Genomic DNA, 16528 nt, shown 5'->3' on the forward strand with positions numbered 1-16528 from the left:
GTTGTAATATAGACCCCAAACACTTACTGTAAGAATAAAACCCACAGCCAAAGGATCTTCTGACATCAAAGGGAAGTGTACAAAGTGTTGACCCATTGACAATTATTAAAATGCATTTACAAAATAATACAACATGAAAAACTGATCTTTAGCTAAAAGCTTTACAAGTCAACTGATGGACTGTATTCTCAGATTGTTGCATGAGTTGCCAGAAACTAACAGCTTACATAGAGTAACAACTTACCAGCTCTGGAAAATGAGGGGCTGGCAGTGATGCAATAAAAGCACAAAGGTGAACACAAACATGCTGGTAAAGTGAGATGTCATTCTGAGCCTGGCCTTTACTTGACACTCCAGGTACAAGAAGTGGGAGGGCAAGTTCAACGTAGCACCCCTGAAAAATGAGAAATAAAGCCTGGATCACGGAAGACCTGAAAAAAGAAGAAGAAGAAGAAAAACGAATTGGATCTTTCTAATTAATTCTCAGCAAAGCCATGACAGAACTGAATTACAACATGATAATAACTTGCTTGGCAAAGGAGAAACACAAGGACTTTATCACATAAAAAGCACAATCAGACAAGAATAGAGTGAAGATATTCACCCCACGGGGGACCTGTATATCAATAATTGGTTGACATTCACACGCTACATTTTTAAATTTAATCACAAGGTCAGTCACTCCATATTCGCTACCAACATACAGTGAAGAAATCTACCTTAGCCTTTCCACTTCAGCTGTTCTCTCTCTCTTCGTTAAGCTGTCAGTGTGTGTAGGGGGCTTACAGCCACCAACTGACTCTCAACTGATGCCCAAATGGCGCATTCTTTCCATTACAGAAAGCAAGTGCCAGGGAAGGTGGGCATCATTTTATTTAATATAGGGGAGGGAATGAACTCTGACAAAGAAAAGTGCCCTATTCCCAAGAGGATGAGAAGGCAATGATGTTAAGCTTGATCCGTCATGCTCAGTGCTTGGTACTACTGGCCGCCCACTTGCTCCTTACATTACTACTTTACAGCACGTGCCCATTGAAGCTTGGCTCTCCAGACTCCACTACAGGACATCCTGGTAATGACATTCTACTCCAATGAAAAAGGGCATCAGCCACTAAAATTACTACCCCCAGGGCACAGCTCCAGTACCACAGTCATTTGGCTTAATCCCTGTGCACCACCTGAACATATGTCTAGCCTAAAAATGTCATCATGTCTCCTTACTGCTTTGTTGACACACACATTTTACAACTACTGCTGATCCCCTACAATTCATTCATTTTTTTGCTAGGTCAATAAAGGACGTATTTAATTGTAACGCATAGTGCATAGCACCTGCTGTACAATAGACTGTAATATATTAAACTGTGGACTACCTGAATCTCTGGCTGCATTCATTTTTTACCTGGATTCATTTGACTTACTGTGTCTGATATTCTAAAAGATGCACTAAGCAATATAAACAGACATGTAGTTATCAGGCAATACAACAAACAGATATGTGGTTATCAAGCAATATAACAAATGGATATGTCCTGGAAGAATCCATTAGACAGAGAGGTACTACCGGCGTTAGTGCTAGGAGAATCCATCAGGCAGATGGGGTACTATCAGTGTCAGTGTTGGCAGAATCCATCAGAAAGAGGGGTACTACCGGTGTCAGTGCTGGCAGAATCCATCATACAAGAGGGGTACTACCGGTGTCAGTGCTGGGAGAATCCATCAGACAGAGGGGTACTATCGGTGTCAGTGCTGGGAGAATTCATCAGACAGATGGGGTGTACTGCCAGTGTCAGTGCTGGGAGAATCCATCATACAAGAGGGGTACAATTGGTGTCAGTGCTGGGAGAATCCATCAGACAGAGGGATACTACCGGCATTAGTGCTAGGAGAATCCATCAGACAGAGGTGTACTATCGGTGTCAGTGCAGGGAGAATCCATCAGACAGATGGGGTACTACCAGTGTCGGTGCTGGGAGAATCCATCATAAAAGAGGGGTACTACCGGTGTCAGTGCTGGGAGAATCCATCAGACAGAGGGGTACTACCGGCATTAGTGCTAGCAGAATCCATCAGACAGATGGGGTACTACCCGTGTCAGTGCTGGGAGAATCCATCATACAAGAGGGGTACTACTGGTGTCAGTGGTGGGAGAATCCATCAGACAGAGGGGTACTACCAGTGTCAGGCTGGGAGAATCCATCAGACAAGAGGGGTACTACCGGTGTCAGTGGTGGGAGAATCCATCAGACAGAGGGGTACTACCAGTGTCAGGCTGGGAGAATCCATCAGACAAGAGGGGTACTACCGGTGTCAGTGCTGGGAGAATCCATCAGACAGAGGGGTACTACCAGTGTCAGTGCTGGGAGAATCCATCAGGCAGAGGGGTACTACCGGTGTCAGTGCTGGGAGAATCCATTAGACAGAGGGGTACTACTGGCGTCCGTGCTGGCTTCTCTCATTTATTCTGTAGACATCCAATCCACTGACTCAGGAGTGTGGTTGACCAGGTTATGCTGATGACTTAACCTGGCCAAAACTTTTGATGTTATAATCCATGATGGTATTAAAATAAAATAGACAAACTTAATATAACCCCCTATGTTATCAAATGGATTGCAAAGTGGCTACCCAACAGATCCCAGACTGTGAAAGTTGTGGTGCCCCCTCCGAATATAAAATTGTAACTGGTGGAATATCGCAAGGATCAGTGGCTGGGCCTCTCTTGTTTGGCATTTATTTTGCAGGCATACATTTCAATACCCCTAAAGTGTGACTGGCCTACTTTAATGATGACTGCAAACTAGACAACCATTGATACTAAACAGCTATATCAATGGCTGAAATGTACATAAACCCGGTGTACTGAAAATGATCTCAAACAAAATGCAAAAAAAGTGCAGCCTAGTGGCATTCAGCAGAAAAGTGCTCCCACCTCATTTGTTATAAAAACGTACTGCTCCCCAGAGAAACACTGTCATAAGAGACATGTGGACAGATATGTGCACAATTCTCTCTCATTCAGTTGTTTTTGTCCCTCACAGTCAGGAAATCCTATCTGCAAAAAAGATGCTACTATCTCATATGCTATAAATGGTACTCCTCTTCAGAAAGGTATAGTCATGAGATCTGGGTATTCATGTGGCAGTCCTCTCTCACTCAATCACCATGATTCTACCATAGTCAGGAAATTCTTCTGTCTGCCTCAGTTATTTTACAAGGAGGATACCTTCAAGATCCAAAGATGTCATCCTATCACAGTTTCTGTCCGTGAAGACCCACCATATTCAGTAATGCCTTCTTTGGTATGCACAAATCCTAGCATATCGCTGAGCTAGAAAGACCATAATACTTAATCAAAAAAATGAAAGGCCTTAAATCCTTCAAGAATCCCACTAAATTAGCACAACTCTCCTAAACTCAATGCATTCACAGCCTATGGAGTAGGTTATCACTACAGATCAAAGTCCTACTCTGACAGTCTTTAAAGCTAGTCCTGATGACTGGATAGGTAGACAAATTTACACCAGGGTTATCATGTATTGCCTGCTTGATTTGGGAGGTGAGCACTATTAAGTGCTCGAAAAAGGGTGGCAAGAACTTTTAACTGTGTTTACTCAAAGGTGTTTATGACTCTGCTATCTTACTGTCTTTGTGATCACTTGCCTAGTATTGTTCCTAACACAGGAAGGCGAATCCAGACCACTGAGAAGGATCCCCTCACAGATCAAATGATAATGTACCTGCTACATCTGGCACCGATGACCTCCTTAGTGGGTCTATTTTTGGAAAGAATCACAGACCAGACCACTGAGAAGGATCCCCTCACAGATCAAATGATAATGTACCTGCTACATCTGGCACCGATGACCTCCTTAGTGGGTCTATTGTTGGAAAGAATCACAGACCAGACCACTGAGAAGGATCCCCTCACAGATCAAATGATAATGTACCTGCTACATCTGGCACCGATGACCTCCTTAGTGGGTCTACTGTTGGAAAGAATCATAGACCAGACCACTGAGAAGGATACCCTCACAGATCAAATGATAATGTACCTGCTACATCTGGCACCAATGACCTCGTTAGTGGGTCTATTGTTGGAAAGAATCCAGACCAGACCACTGAGAAGTATCCCCTCACAGATCAAATGATAATGTACCTGCTACATCTGGCACCGATGACCTCCTTAGTGGGTCTATTGTTGGAAAGAATCACAGACCAGACCACTGAGAAGGATCCCCTCACAGATCAAATGATAATGTACCTGCTACATCTGGCACCGATGACCTCCTTAGTGGGTCTACTGTTGGAAAGAATCATAGACCAGACCACTGAGAAGGATCCCCTCACAGATCAAATGATAATGTACCTGCTACATCTGGCACCAATGACCTCATTAGTGGGTCTATTGTTGGAAAGAATCCAGACCAGGCCACTGAGAAATATCCCCTCACAGATCAAATGATAATGTACCTGCTACATCTGGCACCGATGACCTCCTTAGTAGGTCTATTGTTGGAAAGAATCACAGAAAATACAAACCCCGTAAAGCAGGAGCCAAAAGACAGTCAAACTGAAAATTGAGAAGGTCAAGTGCTGAAGTACCGAACCGAGGTACTAACGAGAGCAGTTCCTGGAGTCACAGTCCAGGCAACAGTGCTTGGTGAAAGTACAGACTGATTTTATTTATTTATTTTAGATTTGTTAACCAGGAAAGTCCGACTGGATACAGGTCCATTTTCAGCGGAGGCCCGGGGAGAAAAGCTCCAAATGTACAAAAACAAGTGTAAGTACAGTGACATTATTACAGTAAGTTTATTTTATTTTATTTTACATTTAACCAGGAAATTCCGACCGGACCAGGTCCATTTTCAGCGGAGGCCCGGGGAGAAAAGCTCCAGCATCAAGTTATACAAATACAGTACATCCAGCATAATACACAAAACAGGTTACATCATGTATGCTGAGCATAGTAATATAATAAGAAATTAATAAAACACTCCAGGTAAAAGAAGATATAGAACATCGGTAAAAAGACAATGTCAGTTATACATTGGTAAGAGAAGAAAATATATCAAGTAAGATTCTACAGTTAAAAGTACCCTTTCAGATGACCAAGCCTACAGGGGATCAGAGATCCCACATGTGATCAGACAGGAGTTTGGGGAGTTAGTAGTAGTATGGGTAGGGTTATGTGATACAAGGGCATAACCAGGTACTAAGAAGGTGCAATTTGAGGGAGTTTTTGAATATGGATGTGGAGGGGGAAGTGGACACGGATAGGGGAAGAGACTTTCAATTTATGGCAATGGTGTGGGAGTAGAGCACTTTCCCTGCATTATTCTTAGCCTTGGTGATGGAGAGGAGAGATTTTTCACTGGATCTTAGGTACTGGTTTGCAGTACAGACAGAAAGTAGGTTGGATAATGAGGGTTTTTATTCAGGATATTTGAGAATATTGTAAGCTGTGCCCAGCTGGTGATAGTTAAGTAGCTGTGGTAGCTCAAGCCGGTTTAGTTATTTTAGTGCAGCACAGTGATGGGTTCTATAGGTTGAGTTAGTAACAAACGTGGCTATTTTATTGTAGCATGATTCTGGTATGTCTAGGTCACATTGTCTGATTTGGCTAAAGATTTGGTGCTGTGTATAATAGAGTTGAGAGGAGATGGCTTTGTGCAAGAGTGACTCTTGCTTTTTGTGAGAGAAAGGACTTATGCCTGTATAGGTAACCTAGTTTTTTGTGTACTAGTTTTATGGTATGTGAGATGTGAACATCAAAGTGAAGATTATTGTCTATTTCAATACCCAGAAGATTGGTGTGGTTAGAAGGGGAGATGATGGTGCCGTCCTTAGATGTTATGGTAAAGGATAGTTTTTTTTTTTTTTTTTTTTATCTATTAGGGGCAAATAGTAGTAGTTTTGTCTTTTTGGGATTTAGAATTAGTTGGATACCTGATATCCATTTTTCTACTGAGTTAAAGGTATTTTGAGTGAGTGTATGTCAGATGGTGGGAGATGAGGCGGAGCAGATCAGGGTTGAATCATCCTCATATTGTATGAGTGTGGCATGTTGTGTAGAGCTATTGAGGTTATCTGTGAAAATAGAGAACTAGCGGGCCCAGTATAGAGCCCTGTGGGACTCCTATGGTGGTTGGAAGTTGTGTAGACAGAGTTCCTTTCCACTGGACTGATTGTTGCCTGTCAGATAGGTAGCTTCTGAAACAGGCTATAGTAGAGGAGATGAAGGATAGTGATGTTAGCGAGTCTAGTAGGATGGAGTGGGAGACCATATCAAATGCTTTTCAGAGGTCTAGGAAAATGGCTGATAAATATTTGTTATCATTCCTGTGAAGGTTTATATGATTAGTGAAGGAAAGAAGGGCTGTGGTAGTGCTGTGATGTGGATGGAAACCGTGTTGTGTGGTAGATAGTAGATTGTGTGTGTTAAGAAATGTCATCACTTGCAAGTGGATGCATTTCTCAAGAATTTTGGATAAGGGGCAAAGGATAGCAACAGGTCGGTAGTTGGAGAATTCATAAGAATTACCTCCTTTATGGAGAGGAATGATGTGAGATACTTTCCAGAGTTTGGGTATGTAGGATTCTAGTATGGAGCGGTTGATTAGGATGGAGACAGGATATGACAGGGAGTCACTAGCCATTTTCAGGTATGCAGCAGGTATGTTATCAGCTGCCAATGTGGTTGGGCTTTAGTTTTAGGAGGAGTTTTTTGATAGTTGAGGTGGGCACTGGTCATAGGCTGAAAGGGGGTGATGTAGGATAGGTTAGGTTGTGATTGGGGTAGACTGTTTTTGGTTATTTGACTGGACAGGGCTAAGATGGATTTAGTAAAATGGTTATTAAATTGAGAAGCTATGTCTAGGGTATTGTTAGTAGAGCTGGGTGCTGGAGTAGTGGCTTTGCCTGGCTTTAGTAGGGAGTTAATGGCATGCCAGAATTTTTGTGGATTATTTGAATATTTCCTTTGGGTGCTAAGAAAATAGTTTTGTTTATTTTGGATTCAGCCTTGGCCTTGTTTCTAAGCTGTTGATAGTATTGCCTGGAGCTAGGGCTTTTGTCAGTTTTTCCAGGCTTTATCTCTAGCTTTTAGTACGGCTCTGGTGTCCCTATTTAGCCAGGGTGTGTAGTTGGTTTTAACTCTGATCTTTCTGCTGGGAGCTACACTGTTAAGGATGTTAGAGAAGTAGTCTACTGCCTGGTCTAACCCAAGTGTCCGTAGTGGTTCCCAGTTGCAGTGGCTTAGGACAGTATTTAGGTATTGTGGGGTAAGGTTACATTCATCTCGTACAAATTTGTAGACTACTGGTTTGGGGTGATTGGAGTGTTTGTGGCGTAGGAAGGTGGGGAGATTATCACTTAGGTCATCTGGGAGACAGCCCACTGTATAGTTTTGTTTGGGATAGTTGGTTAGTGTCCAGTCCAGTATGGATTCTTTCTTTGTTTTCTCATCTATTCTAATTGGTTCTTCAATGAGTTGAGAGAACCCATATAGATTGATATGTGTACAGGGGCTGCTGGAGTTACAGACTGTCCAGTCAGTGTTAAGGTCTCTTAGTAGGATTGCTTCCTGAGGTAGACTATCCTTTGTCCAGTGTAGGATGTCTTCTATTATGAGTGAGTTGTTGCCTGGGGGTATGTAGCAGCATATTCTATTGATCATTTTGGTGTTTATTATGGTGAGTTATCACAAAACTGAGATTTGTTTAATGACATGTACACACAGGTACATGTTTTCATACACACAGCAAAGGTTGGAAGCAAGTAGCTGAGAAAGAGATAAAAGATTTCATCTGAAAAATGAAAACACATATATTAAGGTGGTTGTCTTACATGGTGTAGTGTTAACCTTAAATCTTTCCAGTAGGTGGGTGATTCACAGAATTTTAAACAGTTAAGAGAGTCAGAGTTTTATTCTTGTAGTGAGGTTATTTATGAATTATGTTTGAGTGGGGGTTAAACAGGGTTTATACAGGGACAAAGCCACTGCATTTTAGGTATTTCCTAAGGGATGTTTTGAATTTGGATAAGGAGGGGTTAGTGGTGAGTTCAGCAGGAAGTTGGTTCCAGTTTTTACCGGCAGAGTTGGAGAATAGTTATTCACCAGATGAATTGTTGGTTTTAACAGTTTGCACTAGCAATTTTTTGGAAGAGCTAAGGGATTTTAGGTTACTGTAGGGGGTAACAATATTTTTCAGTATGGGCGTACTGTCTGGCTGGTAGAGGATTTTGTGAACAACTATTAGTTGGTTATACTGCAGCTGATAGGGTAGCTCAAGCCAGTCTAACGATTGAAGGTTAATGCAGTGATGGGTCTAATAAGCTGATCCTGTGACAAATCTGGCAATGTTATTGTAGCACCTAGTAAATTTATTGAGGTTTGATTTGCTTAGGTTTACGAAGATGGGAGAGGCATAAAGAAGGGTCGATAGCAGATGTGTACGGGCAATAACAGTTCTAGCAGATGGGGTTAGGAATGGTTTAATCCTGCATAAACAGCCTAATTTTTTATTAACTGCTTTAACAGTTGTCTATGTGAGCATCAAACTTGAGGTTGTTGTCGATGATCACTCCCAGTAGTTTAGTACTAGGTTCTGGGGAAATTATGGGACCATTGTTAGATATTATGGTGAGAGGTGGTGAGGGACCTTGCGTGTGGGGGAGGAGAGTAATAGTTTGGTTTTATTTGGGTTTAATAGTAGTTGGCGACCAGTGAGCCAGTTCTCTACTTTGTTGAAAGTGATTTGGGACAAGGATTGTAAATCTGTGAGGGAGGTGGCAGAGCAGATTAGGGTTGAGTCATCTGCATACTGAATACAAGTTGCATCAGGAATGACTTTGTACAGGTCATTAATGAATATAGAGAATAGGAGGGGATCTAATATAGATCCCTGTGGGACTCCAAAAGTGACTGGTAAAAGGGACAATAGGTTATTCTTCCATAGTACAGTTTGTTGTCTGTCACTTAGGTAAGAATGAAACCAGGTAAATGCTAGGTTATCTATGGAGAGTGATTTTAATGTGTTTAAGAGTAGCTGGTGATTTACCATATCAAATGCCTTGGATAGGTCAAGGAAGATGGCTGAGGAGAGCTTGTTGTCATTATGGTTTTGATTTATTACATGAGAGAAGGGCTGAGGTTGTACTATGGCAAGGTCTAAATCTGTGCAGAGAGGGGGCTAGGAGAGTGTTTTGAATCAGATAGGCAAGAAATTGCTTGTTGATACATTTTTCCATTATTTTAGCCAAGGGAGACAGAATGGCTATAGGCCTATAATCTGATCAGTGGAATCTCCACCGTTATGAAGAGGAACAATGTGGGAGATTTTCCAGATATGGGGGATATAGGCTTTGTGGATAGTTCTATTGATTACAATTGATATGGGGTATGCTATTTCAGTAGCGGCTTTATGGAGATATTCTGCAGGCAGTAGGTCTGCTGAAAGGGTGGTAGGTTTCAGATTTTTTTTAAGTAGGGACTTAATAAAAGATGTTGGTACTGGATCAAGCTGAAAGGGGATCTTATCAGGTGTGGGGTTGGTGGAACTTGTGGTATAGGGAGATAGCTTACTGGCTAGGTTTTTGGAAAGAAAGTGTTAAAAGTGTTAGCAACAATTTTAGGAGGTTGTTGGAGGGTAGTTGATTGGCCTGGGTAGAGAAGTTTGTTTATGCCTGACCAGAAATTTTGTGGCTGATTTTGGTGCTGTTGTTGCAGATTACAGTAGTAATTCTTTTTGTCTAGCATTCTCAGCTGTTTATATATAAGGTGGTCTTTTGGGGATTTAGTGGTTCTCCAGGAGGACCACGCTTTGCTTCTGCTAATAATTTTTTTTGTCTTGTATCATTGGACAGCCATGGTGCTACTTTGTTATTGGTTCTGATAGTGTGTGGGGGAGTATGGTTATCCAGGATAGCAAGAAATGTAGAGTTAAAGTATGAGACCGCTTCATCTAGTGGAAGTAGCCATAGGTTGGACCAATCACGTGTTAAGTTCATTCTGAAATTTAGTCTGAATACAGTTCTTACAACTTCTAATGGTTTTAAAGGAAGATTGTTGAGGGATATCATTTCTTTTTCTGATTATATACGTCAGGAAGTGATCACTAAGTCCTCAGGTAGGGTGCCTGTTTTACATATCTGGGGTAGGTTGTTTATTAATATCCAGTCTAGGATACAGGTCAGGAAGTGATCACTACGTCCTCAGGTAGGGTGCCTGTTTTATATCTGGGGTAGGTTGTTTATTAATATCCAGTCTAGGATATTTTCCTTTTTGTTAGGCTTACTGATTCTGGTTGGGGAAGATATCATCTGGGAGAAGCCATGTAAATTTATATGGGTGGAGGGGAAGTCTGAAGAGCAAGCATTCCAGTTGATATTAACATCCCAGAGAATAATAGTTTCCTGGGGGCAGTTAGTGGAGAGCCATTGGAGGATACCCACCAAGGTATTTGTGTTGTCACCTGGGGGAATATAGATACATGCAATGTTTATAGATTTGCATTTGTTGAGTTGGACCTTTGTGATGAGTATTGCTGCATTGTTAGTGAACAAGGCATTTGGGGTACTAGTTTTGGATACTTCCAGAGTGGATTTATACAAGATGGCTACTCCCCCTACTTTCTTAGAGATGTGATCATATTTGCCCACATGGCCATTGCACAAATTTCTACAACACATGTATTCCTAAAGCAAGTTCTTGTAGTAGTCATACCTCTTGTAAAGTATAATTTAAAAGCAGTAATTTCCAAAAGACATACTGCACTGTTATAACCTAAATGATAAACTGAAGGTCAGAGATACACAGGGAGTTATCCAAAAACTGTGGCTCTAAAGAAAGTTTCTTTGTGACTGGGACTTTAACAACAGTACAGTTGTGTACACTTACCATAAATGTAGATGTTCGAGTGTATTCACTGTTGCAGTCATCACATTTGGGTTATCTGCTTGCAGTAGCCCTCAGTCGGACTGATTTACAAAGTCTTGGGTCCTGCGTTGGTTGTTGTCTCATGTTCCATGACGTCAGGTAGTCAGGGTATAAACCATGCAGCCGACGCCATTACATCAGTTTTTCTTGCCCCAGATGTCAGGTGCCCCCCCCCCCCCCATGGGAAGAAATTATATACAACAAAAAAGCAAATACACCAAAAACCTTTTAAGCATAGTAAAGGAAAACAGAGGTATAAGAAGTCAGGGGGCTGGAGTGAGGGTAACCAAGACTGCAATAGCGAATACACTCGAACATCTACATTTATGTTAAGTGTACACAACTGTGCTATGTTCTTCGCATTTTATTTGGGTACATTCCCAAAGCTAAGGATGGGGGGAGGAATTTAGATAGCATTAGGACCAACTATAAGGCCCTGCAAGACTGCAGTGGCAAAGCTAGCTCTGGATTTAGAGAAAATTGGCAAATGGTAATGCTTGGTGAAAGTACGTACAGAACTCCAGGTAGCATTTTCTAGGATGTCTCTGGTAGGGACACCTCTGAGAAAGGCTGTAGAGGTAGATGCAGTCCTGGTTGAATGGGGTCTAATCCTCTGTGGGATAGGTTTTCCATGGTGTTTATAGCAAAAATGAATGCGATGGCCTATCCACTTAGAAATGGTTTGCTTTGAAATAGCCTTCCCCTATGCCCGTGCAGCAAATGCCACCAGCAGTTGTACAGATTTCCTTTGAGGTTTAGCCCTGTCCAGGTAAAATCTAAGTTGTATGTGCACATCTAAGGAGTGCAGTACTCGTTTCCCCTTTGTTCTGTGGATTAGAAAAGACGGTTGGCAAATGAATGGATTGCTTAAGTGCCACACTGGATACCACCTAGGGCATGAAGGAGGGATTGGTCCTGAGGGACACACTGTCCACATGAAAGATGATGAAAGGCTCCACTGCAGTAAGGGCCTGTAATTCAGATACCCTTCTTGCTGAAGTGATTGCTAAAAGGAAAGCTGCTTTCCAAGAAAGAAATTTTAACTCTGCACTTGCAGCTGGCTTAAAAGGAGGAAGATTGAGTTTTTCCAATACAAAGTTAAGGTCCCAGGCTGGAGTTGGAGCTCTCCTGGGTGGTCTTATGTTTTTGGCCCCTCTGAGGAACTGCTTGAGCAGCGGGTGAGAAAAGAGGGGCGGTTCTGTGTTGTAATGAGCTGAAATGGCTAATGCATGAATTTTGATGGAGGAAAAGGAAAGGCCCTTGTGAAGCATCTCAGGTAAGTATTGAAGAATCTGAGGTAAACTGGGTGCTGCTGCGGCCATCCCTTGAGTTTGGTTCCAGGCACAGAATCTTTTCCATTTTTTAGCATAAGATTTTCTAGTACTAGGCCTCCTTGCCTCCAAAATGACATCCAACACTTGTTTACAGAGGGATGGTAACAGAGGTGTTAGGTAATTAGCCAGGCTGCCAGGTTTAGGGTTCAAAGCTGCGGGTGCAGAATCTGGCTCTCCTGCTGTGACAGCAGGGTAGGGGGGTCTGAGGCAGATGCCATGGGTCTAGTAGTGACACTGCGCAAGAGGGGGTTACCAGTGTTTGGCGTGGCCAGTCTGGTGCAATCGGTATAATACTTGGTTTGTCCTGTTTGATCTTTTGTAGCACTTTGGAGATCTTTTGTAGTACTTTGGAGAGGAGAGGCAGAGGAGGAAAGGCATAAACTGATAGATTTTTTCCAGCTGAAGGACAGAGCATCCACTTTCCAAGCTTGTTTGTGGGAAGTGCTTGAGCAGAATTTGTCCAATTGGTAGTTCTGGGGGGAGGCAAACAGGTCTAGATCTAGGCTCCCCCCATTTATCAACATGTTGAAAATCTTTGGTTCCAGTTTCCACTCGTGTGGGTCCATGAGATTTCTGCTTAGTTCGTCTGCCAGTGTATTTAGTTTACCTGGCAGGAAGTGAGCCTGTAGCTGCACTTGGTAGCTCAAGGCTGTGTTCCACAGAGCCATGGCTAGTCTGCAGAGAGTGTAAGAATGGGTATCCCCCCTGCTTGTTTATGTACCACATAAGAGTGGTGTTGTCCGTCTTTACCATTAATTGTCCTGGAAGAATGTGGTCCTTGAAGGCTGTCAGAGCATTCTATATAGCTAACATTTCTTTTTGATTGATATGCAGGTGCATTTGACTTGAGTTCCATTTGCCGTGAATGCACTTCCCTGCCAGGTGAGCTCCCCCCATGCATAGTCTGATGTGTCTGTAGTTAGGCTTTGGGCAGCAGGGGTTATAGTGATTGGTAGTCCCTTGTTTTGGTGGCTGGCCTCTGCCCACCAAAGGAACTCTAACCGTAGCCAAGGTATGATAGGAATCATTGCTTCTAGGTCCTGAGAATGTTGACATCATAGGCTTTTTAGATACCATTGCAGTTTCCTCGTATGCAGTCTTGCATATGGAATTAGTACAATGCAGGAGGCCATGAACCCCAAGGCTTGCAGTATTTGCCTTGCAGATAGCAAGGTTTTTGTGGCCACTAGTTTGAAGTAAGTTGTCAAATGAATTTGTTTCTCTGGCATGAGGAAAGCCATCTGGGAAGTTGTGTTCAAGCTTGCTCCCAGGAATATAATTTGTTGACAGGGTACCAGATGTGATTTATTTTCGTTTACATGTACCCCAGACAAGTTAGCATCTTTTTTACAAATGCCAGATGATTCAAAAGTATGTCCTGGCTTTCCGCCTGAATTAGACAATCGTCCAGGTGTGTCTATATCAGAATATCGAAGTATTAAAACTTTGAATGTTCTGATATCGAACACTATTCAGCGAACGTTAAGAATAGCGAAGCTGCAGAACAGCAAATTCTTTCCTCGGGAAAGAATTTGGTTGGCCGTTTCTGTGGCTTCACTATTCTTAGCACTGTGGTGGAAAGTTACGGGTTGGGTTCAGGTAAGTGTGTGATTGTTTGTACGTTAGGGTTATGGGCAGGTTAAGTGAATTAGGGTTAGGGCGCGGGTTAGGCATGTGTGCGATAGTGACAGACTTTAGGGTTAGAGACGGTTTAAGTGAGTTATGGTTAGGGCGAGGGTTAGGTGAGTGTGCGATAGTGACGGACCTTAGGATTAGGATTAAGGTAAATGGGTAGATAGTAGTGTGTATATATAGTTTACTGTAGCGTTAGATGTAGGAATTTAAGTGTATGTGTGTGGTTGCTGTTTGTTGTGCTTGTGTTGTGTGTATGTGTTTCATTAGAGGCTGTTCTGAATGTTCGATATTTTCATGTTTAGATGTTTTGGGGCCGATGAAATACCGTTCGCTATTTTCATCTTTCGATAATGTGATATAAATACGTCCAGGTATGGGTATATTTGAATATTTCTTTGCCTGCAGAATGCAATGACTGGAGCTAGGCACTTTTTGAATACCCTGGGCGCAGTAGATAAGCCAAAGGGCAGTGCAGAGAACTGATAGTGCATGAAGCCTGCTTTGAAGCGTAGGTATCTTCTGCAAGATTCCCTGATTGGGATGTGCAGGTAGGCTTCCATTAAATCCAGTGTTGCCAACAAGGCATCTTTGCCTAGCATAGGAAGCAACTGGTGAAGAGTTAGCATCTTGAATTTTGGAATCACCAAAAAGGTGTTTAAGATAGAAAGGTCCAGGATAGGATGCCATGAGTTGTCTTTTCTGGGTACCAGGAAAAGTCTCGAGTAGAAAACCTTGTCCCTTTTCCTCTTCTGGTACAGTCTGAATAGCCTTTATGCTTAAGAGAGACAGTACTTGCTTTTGAGCCTCTGCCCCCCGATTTGGGGGTAGATCTGGCCATCCGTTTGGGGTTGGTAACATGTGGAAGTGAAATATGTATCCTTGGGAAACTATATTTAAAACCCATTTGTCCTGGGTAATGAGTTCCCAGTTTTCTGCCTGCAGAGCAATCTTTCTCCCTAAAGGTGCAGTCAGTTGAGAAATGCTTGGAAGTTTTAAAGTTAAGTCATTGAGACAGTTTGCCTTATAGGGGAGTCTTACTACTCCCTGATGTGGAAGTGGGAGCCCCCCCACTGCTTAGTCCTGTGAGTGACCTGGGACTGAAGCCTTGGTGTTCTGCTGGTTCTGGGTTTGGACTGAGAAGGCCTGGAAGAGGCAGGAAAGGACCAATTCTTAGAGGGCCAATGCCTACTAAATCTTGGAGGCTGTACTTGCAGAAAATCTTTAACAGTTTGCATAGATTTAGCTTTTTCCTCCATCTTTTTAAGAACTTCTTCTGCTTTGTTGCCAAACAGGTGGTCCTGATTTAAGGGAACATCCAGCAATTTAGCTTTAACATGATCTGGCAAGGACTGCTCCTTAAGCCAAGCATGCCTTCTAAGTACAGACCCAGTGACAGCAGTCAAAACCACATTGCAAAGTATGTTTTACAACCTGTTCAGCAGAATGCTTTAAATCCTGTAAATCCTTATTTTCAGCACAGTCAGGAATCAACATCATTTTCTGTTTAAGCAATCCAATAATATGCTGCTGATACTTTAACATATGAAACTGCCAATTTAAGGCCCTAATGGCCAACGTTGCAGAAGTGTATACCTTCTTACCCCATCTATCCAGTGCCCTGGAGTCTCTATCAGAGAGGGTAGGATTTTTGGTAGTAGTAGCCTTAATGCACTTGGGTCCCTGTGAAATGGTCTCAGGATCTGCAATAGGGCTTTTAAAAAGGAACTTGTGAGAGTCAGGAACCCTGTAATATCTAGCAGGTTTTCTGGGAGCAGGAGATAAAGAGTCAGGGGCCAAGCTAGATTCCGAAAAGGCATCATCAACAATGTCTAGTACAGGAGGGATAGCTAAAGGCCTGTGCTGGGGCAGGAGTAAGAAATCCCTAAGCCTCTTTTTAGAATCAGAGTAATCCTGGCTTTCCCAATGAAAATGCTCCCTAAGAGTATGCAAGGTTTTACCAAAAGAGAAATCCTCTGGAGGGGAAACAGAGGGAATAGTGTCCTCTGCATCAGAATCCTCATAGGTAGATAAGGGTAAATCCTGGTCATCACAGTAAACAGAAATTTCAGAATCCTGGTCAGAAGTATCATAAGCAAATTCAGTCCTAGGTCTCTTAGATGGGGAAGGTTGGCTTCCCCTGATTAAAGTAATAAGGTCTTCAGCCATTCTTATAATTTGTTTTTTTAGGCATAGAGGCCTGACCATGTGGTCTGGGCGTTGGTTTTCTAGGCATGGTTTGAGATTTAGGCCTTGAAGAAGAAGATGGAGTTGGTTTAATATGCAAGTCGGTAGGCCTGAATACACCCTAAGAAGGCGGTGCCTGCATAGTGGCTCCGGACCCATCCAAGGTAGAGACATCCGCAGGATTTACTGTTGAAACATCTCGTGGCATACCAGACTCCGAATAGGTCTCAGTAGAGGCCTGCGAATCTAAAGTAGCGGGCATCAGGGGCTGCGAAAGCGCCTGGGTACCGGCGGACTAGCGACTGGCTAAGGAGAAGCGTCGTCGGCAGCTTTGGACCTAGGCAGCCTGTTTCTGTCTTTATCTTTGTGCTTTTTCAGAATGTCGGTAGTCGTATGGCTAACTGAAGACATATCTGGATAATTGAACTGAGTA

At 42.6% G+C, this 16528-nt stretch overlaps 1 protein-coding gene across 1 annotated transcript in view; it reads right to left on the minus strand.

Moving 5' to 3' along the window:
- CCHR10.PART0H1orf112 (chromosome chr10.part0 C1orf112 homolog) overlaps positions 1 to 16528 on the minus strand; it is a 2885111-nt gene that overhangs the window by 1829299 nt on the left and 1039284 nt on the right. The window contains exon 14 of the mRNA XM_044086752.1: positions 245 to 431. Within this exon, the coding sequence (XP_043942687.1) occupies positions 245 to 431 (187 nt within the window). The remainder of the gene's footprint in view (positions 1 to 244; positions 432 to 16528) is intronic.

Source organism: Protopterus annectens, chromosome 10.part0 (genome assembly GCF_019279795.1).
Source record: "Protopterus annectens isolate FY-2018-M chromosome 10.part0, PAN1.0, whole genome shotgun sequence".
NCBI classification, from domain to species: Eukaryota; Metazoa; Chordata; order Ceratodontiformes; family Protopteridae; genus Protopterus; species Protopterus annectens.